At 40.3% G+C, this 8,877-nt stretch overlaps 1 protein-coding gene across 1 annotated transcript in view; it reads right to left on the bottom strand.

The window, feature by feature from the left end:
- Window positions 1-8,877, bottom strand: part of LOC126504985 (zona pellucida sperm-binding protein 3 receptor-like) — a 51,388-nt gene that overhangs the window by 15,279 nt on the left and 27,232 nt on the right. The window contains 5 exon segments of the mRNA XM_050147609.1: window positions 2,332-2,529; window positions 6,183-6,202; window positions 6,204-6,381; window positions 8,316-8,510; window positions 8,681-8,766. Coding sequence (XP_050003566.1) covers window positions 2,332-2,529; window positions 6,183-6,202; window positions 6,204-6,381; window positions 8,316-8,510; window positions 8,681-8,766 — 677 coding nt within the window.

Raw genomic sequence — 8,877 nt, 5'->3', positions numbered from 1 at the left:
GTGTGTTATCAAGGCTGACCATTTGGTATTAAATAACCAATTGGTGTGTTCTTCCCTGGGGAAGACTACCTATTCCATTGTCAGCATCCTTAGTTGCCTGTAGATCTTTGTGTAGTGTTGAGACCTCATGGGATTTTCACTGTCCCTATTGGCATGTCCATCAGTATTTTCCTTCTTCCGCTCATGTGTAGGCAGTCATGCGGGAGAGACATTATGATTGTAGCTTCTGACATTCCTAGGAGAGACAATCTCACAGCACAGTCCCTGATCCTCTTGCTCTTACACTCTTTCCACCCTGTCTTCCTGGCAATGTTCCTGGAGACTTAAGTGTGGGAGTGATTTGTAGATATATCCACTGGGACTGGGATCAACAACGCTCCATTTTGATTAGCTGTGGTTTTCTATAATTTAAAGTTGGGTTTTGTATTCTGAGGTTACCAAGAGTGTGCAGGGACAAGAGTTAAAAGGTTATCGGTTAACATTAATATACTTGGGTTCCAGAGAGAAGGCTCAGTGAGTAAAGGCACTTAATGCACAAACCTAATAATCTAAAATTAACCCCTGAGACTAATGAAGTCAGTTTTCCTCTTTCACCTTTCTTGCTTCCAGGGCTTCAATGCAGATCACCATGTTTGTGCAGCAAAATCATACACACCTAGGAAAAGTGTTGAAAAACTGAGGAAAGGAAGCTTCTAGCAAGTAGTCAGGAAAAAAATCCTTTGAAATAATCATGAGTGTAAACAATAGTAAAATTCACGTCAAAAATAAGCCAAGATGGTATAAAATTTATATGACCAAAAAAAAAAAAAAAGAAAACAGTTGTCTGTCTAGACTTGTCTGCCCTTAAAACATATCCCCAAATGGTAAGGTGAAGACATGGCAAGAGACAAAGGACATTTCATAACCAGTAGATCCTCACTAAAGGAGACTAGATTATCCATTGGGGAAAGGAACATGGCATGGTAAGTCTAAAGAATCAGAAGAGAGTCCGGTTTGATCACATGCTCTGAACATGCCAGACATGAGGGCTGACTGAGAAGCCAAGGACAATGGCATTGGGTTTTGATTCTACTGCATATATTGCCTTTGTGGGAGCCTAGTCTGTTTGGATGCTCACCTTCCTGGACCTGGATGGAGGGGGGAAGACCTTGGACTTCCCAGAGGGCAGGGAACCCTGACAGTTCTTTGGACTGGAGAGGGAGGCGGGTAGTGGGGGGAAAGGGGAGGGAAATGGGAGGAGGTGGAAATTTAAAAAAAAAAAAACTAGTGGTTTTAGGAGATAAATAGACATAAATAGCTAATTTTGTCTTTGAACACATACAGAAGATAATGGCTTTGAAACATTGTTTTTAATTTGCAAACAAAATTCATCAACACACACACACAAAAAGAATCAGAAGAGATTTAATGGCAGGTATCAATGAAAACAGTTACGTGGCATTTAAAATTTACATAGAGTTAAAATATATTAAAAATAGCATCTAAATTGAGTATAAGTAAATTAGGGCTCTAAGTCTTTCTAACCTTGAAAGAGGTGAAGGAATTATAGCAAAAACTAAAAATGCATGCTATAATTTTCATTGTATACTAAAGCAAATAAAAGCTAGGTATGTGTATGTGTGTGTGTGTGTGTCTGTGTGTCTGTGTAGAAAAATAAACAAAGGAAGAGACACATAAAGAGAAAGGAAAGAAATTATTAATTCAAAAGAAGTCAAGGAGATAACAATACAAAAGGCAGAAAACATAGTTTACTATTATATGTCATATAATTATATGTTATAATTTCAAGTGCAATACTAATTACATTAATTGCACATTCACCTGCTTGAAAAACATATTTAAAATATTGAACAACAGAAATCATTCAATACAAATTTAAATACGCTGTGAGCTGTATTGATATGAAAATATATCCTAAAGACAAAAACTACAGCTATAAAGGGTCATTTCATAATAATAAATGTGAAATACATCAGTAAGATATACCATTTCAAGCATGCACACATCTATGAATGCCATCTCAAGATACCAAAAAATGTTTTAAAGATTAAAAGATAAAGCTTAAACATGTCATCGGTCCTTCAGTGGAAACTGATATAGAGATTTCAATCCTAACCTCACAGAATCAGAACTTATTGACAAACATAGAACACTTAATAATCACAAAATAAGGCATCTATTCAAATGTGCACTGAATTTTTATAAAAATTAATAATATCTTATGTTCTGAAATGGGCCCCAGGAAATTTCAAAGATTGTGTGCAACCTGTTCAATAGATAACTAGAAAGACTTGTGCAATGAATGGCTTTCTCTAGTTCAAGGTCACTTACGTTCACAGCCTTTGGAAGGCGTCCACGTCAGATTCTCTTGACATGTCACGATCTGGGGCTCCATGAGAACCGGTCGGTAGCCAGGCTTGCACCGGTATTTCAATTTGGTCCCAATCTCAAATATTTCAAAATTTCTTAAGGGAAACTTATTGCCCTCCCAGGAAGCATAGGGAATATCTGGTACGTCAGTACAACCATCTGGCCATGAAAAACATTATGAAGAATGTTATTGGAACTGGCAAAGAGAGCCATGAGAATGGGATTTAAGATGGCTGTCACAGCTTTACTTAGCAAGAGTAACTTATTGTGATGTGTTTGTGATTCAGAACAAACTTCTTGGGTTTCCCTTTAAACATAATAATTTTGTTCAGAACAGTTGTTTACACTGTATTAAAAGTAACCAGTGATTAAAGGGTTAACAGAAAAAAAGTTTTCTGCCTTTCTTGGGAAAATTTATGATCTAAAACCTTAGTTAGTGGGAAAATTTAGGATCTAAAATTACCTAACAGCTCCCTTACAACGAGAGCTACAAATGTAATTTGAGTGTAATTCTCTCTTACCAGGTTGGTAAATTTTATTTTTAGTATCTCATGATGTTAAAACAAAACAAAATAAAACCAGAAAGTTGGATGTTAGGAGGATGTAAGAACAAGGAAATGGTTAGAAAAGGAGCAAGACAAGACGGTCCTGAGCCAGAATCAGTAAGCCTAAACAAAGGGTGGAGGGTCCATGCTGCAGAAACTGAGGCTGAGTTGGAATTCGTTAGAGGATTAAAGGTCATTTTGGTTTGATCACTGTGACCGACAAACACTAGTCTAGGGGATCCGACCCAGTTCAATCAAGATTACTTCCTGGGAAATTGTCAAATTTGAGATCTACGGAAAATTGTCTGGGCTTTGTGTCTGAGCTATTTCTAAATGCCACACAAACTTTATTGAATTTTTTTAAAGAGTTGAGCTGTGCCTTCATAATATTTAGGTGAAATTTTATATGTCATTCTACAGGGTAAAACACCTGCTGCATAGCCTTTGCCTGATGGACAGCAGAAAATTTTATTTACAGAATTAATCCTCCCTGGGACATTCATCTATACATCTGCTTACCAAACTTCCTGTTTTACTTGGTAGAGACAATTAGATTAGGTCTCTTCTATATTTAATTCTAAATACTTGTTTCCTTCGTTGATTTCTTCTTTAGGACGTATTGAGTTCTGGATTATTCTAATTTTTAAATTTCACATATAAAATGTTATTTGAAATGAAGAGGACAAAAAAAATCACACCAGGTCATGATGATTAATAGATTCATATGATCCAGGAATTTCTTCCTCAATGGTTCTGGTATCGTTTCTCTTCTTGAAGACTTCCTGGTTCCTCAGCCTCAGTCATGAGGGCTGGGGTCAGCTCCTGGCCATGTGAGAGGTAAGATAACAGTGCTATGCACAGAAAAATGTGATGTCACCAGTAAGAGGCCACATCTGTGCCAAAGCTCCAACAAGCTCTACCTATGCAGGTAGAATGTCTGTGACAGGCATCTATAGGAGTTACAACACTACAGATCCAAAGCCAAAGTTATTCTGGGATGAATATGTTAACCCTTTTAAAAACATTTGTCAGGCTATTGCCTTCCTCTGTGTGTGACAGCATTCTTGTGACTGAGGCTCTAAAACTATTTAATAACATTAACTTTAGACACATCTGGAACAAGCCTAATCATACTAAAGCCTGCCTTTATCCTCTGATGCCTTCTCAACAGTCTTTCCTAACCTACCTTAAAATATCAAAAATATACCATTCACCAAACTATGTAGCTCACCTCGTCTTATCAAATTTGTTTTTAAAATGGATTTCCAAGCTCTTCATAGACCCCAGACATGGCATGCTTGTTTGTATCCTCTGTAATCTACCTGTTGACTCATTCACCCGAACTGCTGTTTGACACACTACACAGACTTGAATGGGCTATGTCTTCCTGATGCATGAGTTTAGCAGATGTCAGCCTCTGCCCCAAAGCCCACCTCCGACTATCAGCTCGATGGAGGAGGCTACAATCCAGTCCTCTGTTTCTAGTTAGCTTGAGGAAGCCAGAGACTCAAATTTGATGTCCATTATCCATTATTCTTCATGTCTCCTCCTCTGATTTCTTTATGTATAAATTCATTCTTTTTGTAAATGTTATCTCATGGCCTACTCCCGTGATCCCACAGTCTGAGAAAGCAGCCTTACCCTTCATCTGTGGCATCTTTCTTCTTAGGAGTTCAGAGACCGTGTAGTGCTATGATTTTACAACTCCTAATTTTCAGTCCTGAGCAGTGCCTGGCTCCTCCATGCTCCTTGTCATATAAAGGGTCCCAGACTAAATCACAAGGTGTACAACTTTCCACAAAAGCCCTAGGACTTATAAAAAACGCATCTGTGCCTCACTGTTCCATCCCTCTCATTGCAGCTCTCTCTCTCTCCATCCATATCTATCTATCTATCTATCTATCTATCTATCTATCTATCTATCTATATCGATCTATCCATCCATCTCTATCCATCTCTATCTATCTCTATCATCCATCCATCTTTTTCATCTGTCTACCTATCTATCTATTATTTATCTCTATCATATATCTGGCATCTATCTATCCACCCATCTCTATCGCTATCATCTGTCTCTATAATCTATCCCTATCATCTATCTTTCTATCTACTTATCATCTACCTATCTCTACATCTCTGTTATCATCTATCACTGTGTCTGTCTCTTCCTCTCTCTCTCTCTCTCTCTCTCTCTCTCTCTCTCTCTCTCACACACACACACACACACATTTTACACTATTCCTCTTAAAGAAGCCCCTTTCTAGTTTTAATGGGAAAATGTTTCTGTCCCTTAAGGTCCTGCCATACTGTTTTTGATTGAGTATCCTGTTCCTCTCTAATGCTCTCTCCCCTAAAGTCCCTTTCTCTTAATAATGCTGATGCATGAAGTGCAATCATGGTCAATTCCACAGCTCAACAGATTCCTAGTTTCATATCCTCTAAAGGGCTGGAGATGTAATCCTACAACATCCAAGAAGTAACAGAGGTTTCCCACTGTGATGGAACTGGACTACCAGAGGGAACAACCAGCATGATTTATGTCCTTCTGTTTCTATAATAACTTCATGGAACTATTGCCTCATTAGAAATGGGATTTGAGGAAACCAACATCTGTGTTCTCAGGCCATGGTCACTCATAGACAGCTCTAGAATAAACCGTCATCTGTGTTCCTTTGAGATGAAAGCTATTTCTTTCATTAACACCTTCCAGAAAGTGGGTTTTGGGGACCAAACTCCGGTCATTATTTTTGGAGGCAAGCACATTTAGTCACTGAGCCGTCCTGCTGGCACATCCTACAGGAAGATTCTTATAGCAATTACTTAATTCATATTACCAGTGGACTCAGGGCATGAAAACTAAGTAATACACATGTTAAATAACAGTAAAATATTACTGACAAGAATGTCTTCCTTATAACAAAAAAAGTGGGAGAAAAAAATATAATAGAAATTTAACGTGTGCGATTATTGCATTAAGGTAGGTTTGGGGAGTCACTGAGACTGTTCCGTGGGCTCAGGTGCTTGCTACTAAGACTAAAAACCTGAGTTCCATTCCCTAGACCCACATGACAAAAGAAAACAAGCTCCAGGGAGTTCTTTCACATGTGTACAGTGGTGTGTGTGTGTGTGTGTGTGTGTGTATGTGTGTGTGTGCAACCAAATAAACACATGAAATTCAAAGTGGACTTGTACCTATAAATGTATCCCATCCATATTCTGGATAACCTTAGTTGCAAACACTGTAGCTCTTTCACGGTTCTTACTCACTGGCCTCACAAGTGGGGACAAGGATACCACTCACTATTAGCTTCACAGCGGATGACGCTGCTGCCTCTGAGAACAGAACCCTTCTTGCATCCAACCTCAACAGAGTCTTTGTAAATATAGAACTGTCGAAATACAGGGGCCAAGTCCCCCCCCCCACACACACACACACTTGGAATCTGTGGCTGATGACAGATGATTTCTAGAGAAGCAAAGTAAAAGACATCTAGGCTGTGAGAGAGAAATGATAGTGAGAGATGGCGAGGGGGGAGGGGAGAGTTGCAGTTCCTGGAAAAGGGGTTGACCCAGTTCTCACCTTAAAAGAAATAAAAGACAGCTTCTCTCTGGAGCCAGTATGGGTGAGCATGCCCTGGGAACACAGACTCAGGCCTCCCTATACACCAGGTTCCACTGTGGAAGTGGTTACAGGAGATTTTGTCAGTGACCGAACAAAGAAAGTCATAGATCAATGTACTTACCAAACATGCTGGTGGGGCCACAGGTAGATGATTACAGCGGGAAAACTCTGCTGTGGACTTTATATAATATCTGATGAAATTCTTAAACTCTAGATTCATGAAAGCTAGCTGTTTGCTAAGGATACTAAGTTTCTGGTAGTCACAAGAATGCTACGTCAGACATAGGGCGGGCAATGGATAACTTTCAAAGGACTAAAGATAGCCCAAGATAATATGGCTCTGGTCTATAACATTTTAACTCAGTTCATAATATAAGTTTATGTCAGATACATGCAAGGAACACGTTTAAAAATTATATCTGCTTTAGGCACCTAAAAAAGAACTGAGAGCCCACCCTGCTAGTTATTGTGATAGAGCTGATCTTCTCAATTAAAAAAAAGTTTAGAAATAGCTAAATATTGAAGCCTAGACTCCAAGTCTTCAAATCTTTCCCATATTGTGGTGTATGGTGTTGTTTCCAGAATGTCTTGGTGGGAGATCACCAGCCTATAGTGGTGGCACAGGTCAGGGAGTGACAGAGTGTCAGACACCCGCCCCTCACTGCAGAGGACAAACACCACCCCACATCGCAGTCTCCACCCAACCAGATCCTTTCATTTCTTCCACCTATGCCTCCCTATTCTCTCCATACCACCGCAGGGATGCAACAGAAGCCCCTTCTCTTTCAGGTGACGGTGACAGATGTCTGTCAGCCACATTCCGTCCCACTTCCAACTGTCCCTGTCGTGCCTTCCCTTCACCTTCAGAGAGTGGGCTCTACAGAGGTGCTTTGCCGATGACTTAACACAACCCCATTCCTGACTTCGCGCCCAACGGTGGAACTAGAGCAGAACACACAGAGGTGGTAGTGAGGGAGCTATTGACACGCTCAAGTGCAAGGTCACAAGACTCTGGCTGGTGACTCCAGCTGCTGTTCCCGGGTCTTCTCCCCAGCTGCATGTGATCTTGCAGATAGAGGATAGAGGAAGTGAACAATTAATTGAAAACAGTACTGCATGATCCGGCTTTTATGAGGCCACCATTCAGAATGGGGTGGGACTTGGTCGCGATACAGCTGTTATGGGGCCAACGGCCCTCTATGGGTAACTTCTTCCCAAGGCTCTGTAGCCACTCTGTAAGCATGCCTAGTAAGCTCCTATTGGTTCCACCGAGTTGGATGTTGGTGAAGTCACATTTTGTTGTGTCCATTGGTGCCCATCTGGGGTGAACAGATGTGTGTCTGTACAACTCTGTGACACACCAGGCGTCTCCTCGTCTGCTTCTTGCCAACACTTGCAGTCTCAGCTTCTGTCTGTTCTCCTTCTGCAGTTCTGTTGTATTTGGTTGTGCAAGTTTGGCCATCGAGGCCTGAGGATCATCTAAAGAAGGCTGGTCACTATGTAAATGTGAGCTTTTGTAAGAAGTTTCCCTGGGTTAGCAAGGCAGTAATAGAGGTTCTGCAGAAATCTTTTTCTGTAAAATGTACAGGATTGTAATGTAGATTATCATCATATAATCTATATCATTCTAACGAATGTAACATAATGGCCGAACAAATGAATTGCCTCATTATTCCAATCATTGCTTTATATTTAATTGCCGTCACTACCCCCATACACGTTTCTTATTCTTATAAATAAACGAGAACAGCTGAGTGTGGGATTCACCCAGGACTTACTTTGACAGGCGGGAGGGCTTGGGCTCCAAACACCTACTGTTTTGTTGACCACAGAGCAGACTATGGAGGCATTGCCAAGGAGCGTGAAGTTGGGGTCACAGCTGTAGGTGACGGAGGAGCCAAATGTGTAAGGATCGTCATCTCGGCCGCTGTGTTTCCCATTGCTGATGTCTGGAGGGGACTCACACGTGACAACTTAGATGAGTAAGGAGAGAGAAAGGAGTGATCAGGAAAGGTTTCACTGTACATCCAAAAGTCTGTCAATTGCAAATGGTGGTCAGGGAGGCCACAGGGACACAGCAGTTAGTATACAATGCGGTGTAAGTGTCATATCATCTTACCAGAAAAAAAAAGTCTTTACTTACTTACACATTCTGGGAGAGGATCGCTCCAGTCAACTCCTTTACCTTGGACCACACACCGACTAGTTGCTGAGCCAATCAACAGGTATCTGAAAGACAGGTCAAAGGTTTATCTGGAATCTTTTTTTTGTTTTTGTTTTTCTTTTATTTATTTATTTATTTATTTATTTATTTATTTATTTAAGATTTCTGTCTCTTCC

This window comes from Alexandromys fortis, unplaced genomic scaffold (genome assembly GCF_014885135.2).
Source record: "Alexandromys fortis isolate MF-2015 unplaced genomic scaffold, M_Fortis_MF-2015_v1.1 scaffold_58, whole genome shotgun sequence".
NCBI lineage: Eukaryota > Metazoa > Chordata > Mammalia > Rodentia > Cricetidae > Alexandromys > Alexandromys fortis.
Note: the sequence above shows the minus strand (reverse complement) of the source record. Positions and strands in the feature narration are given on the sequence as shown.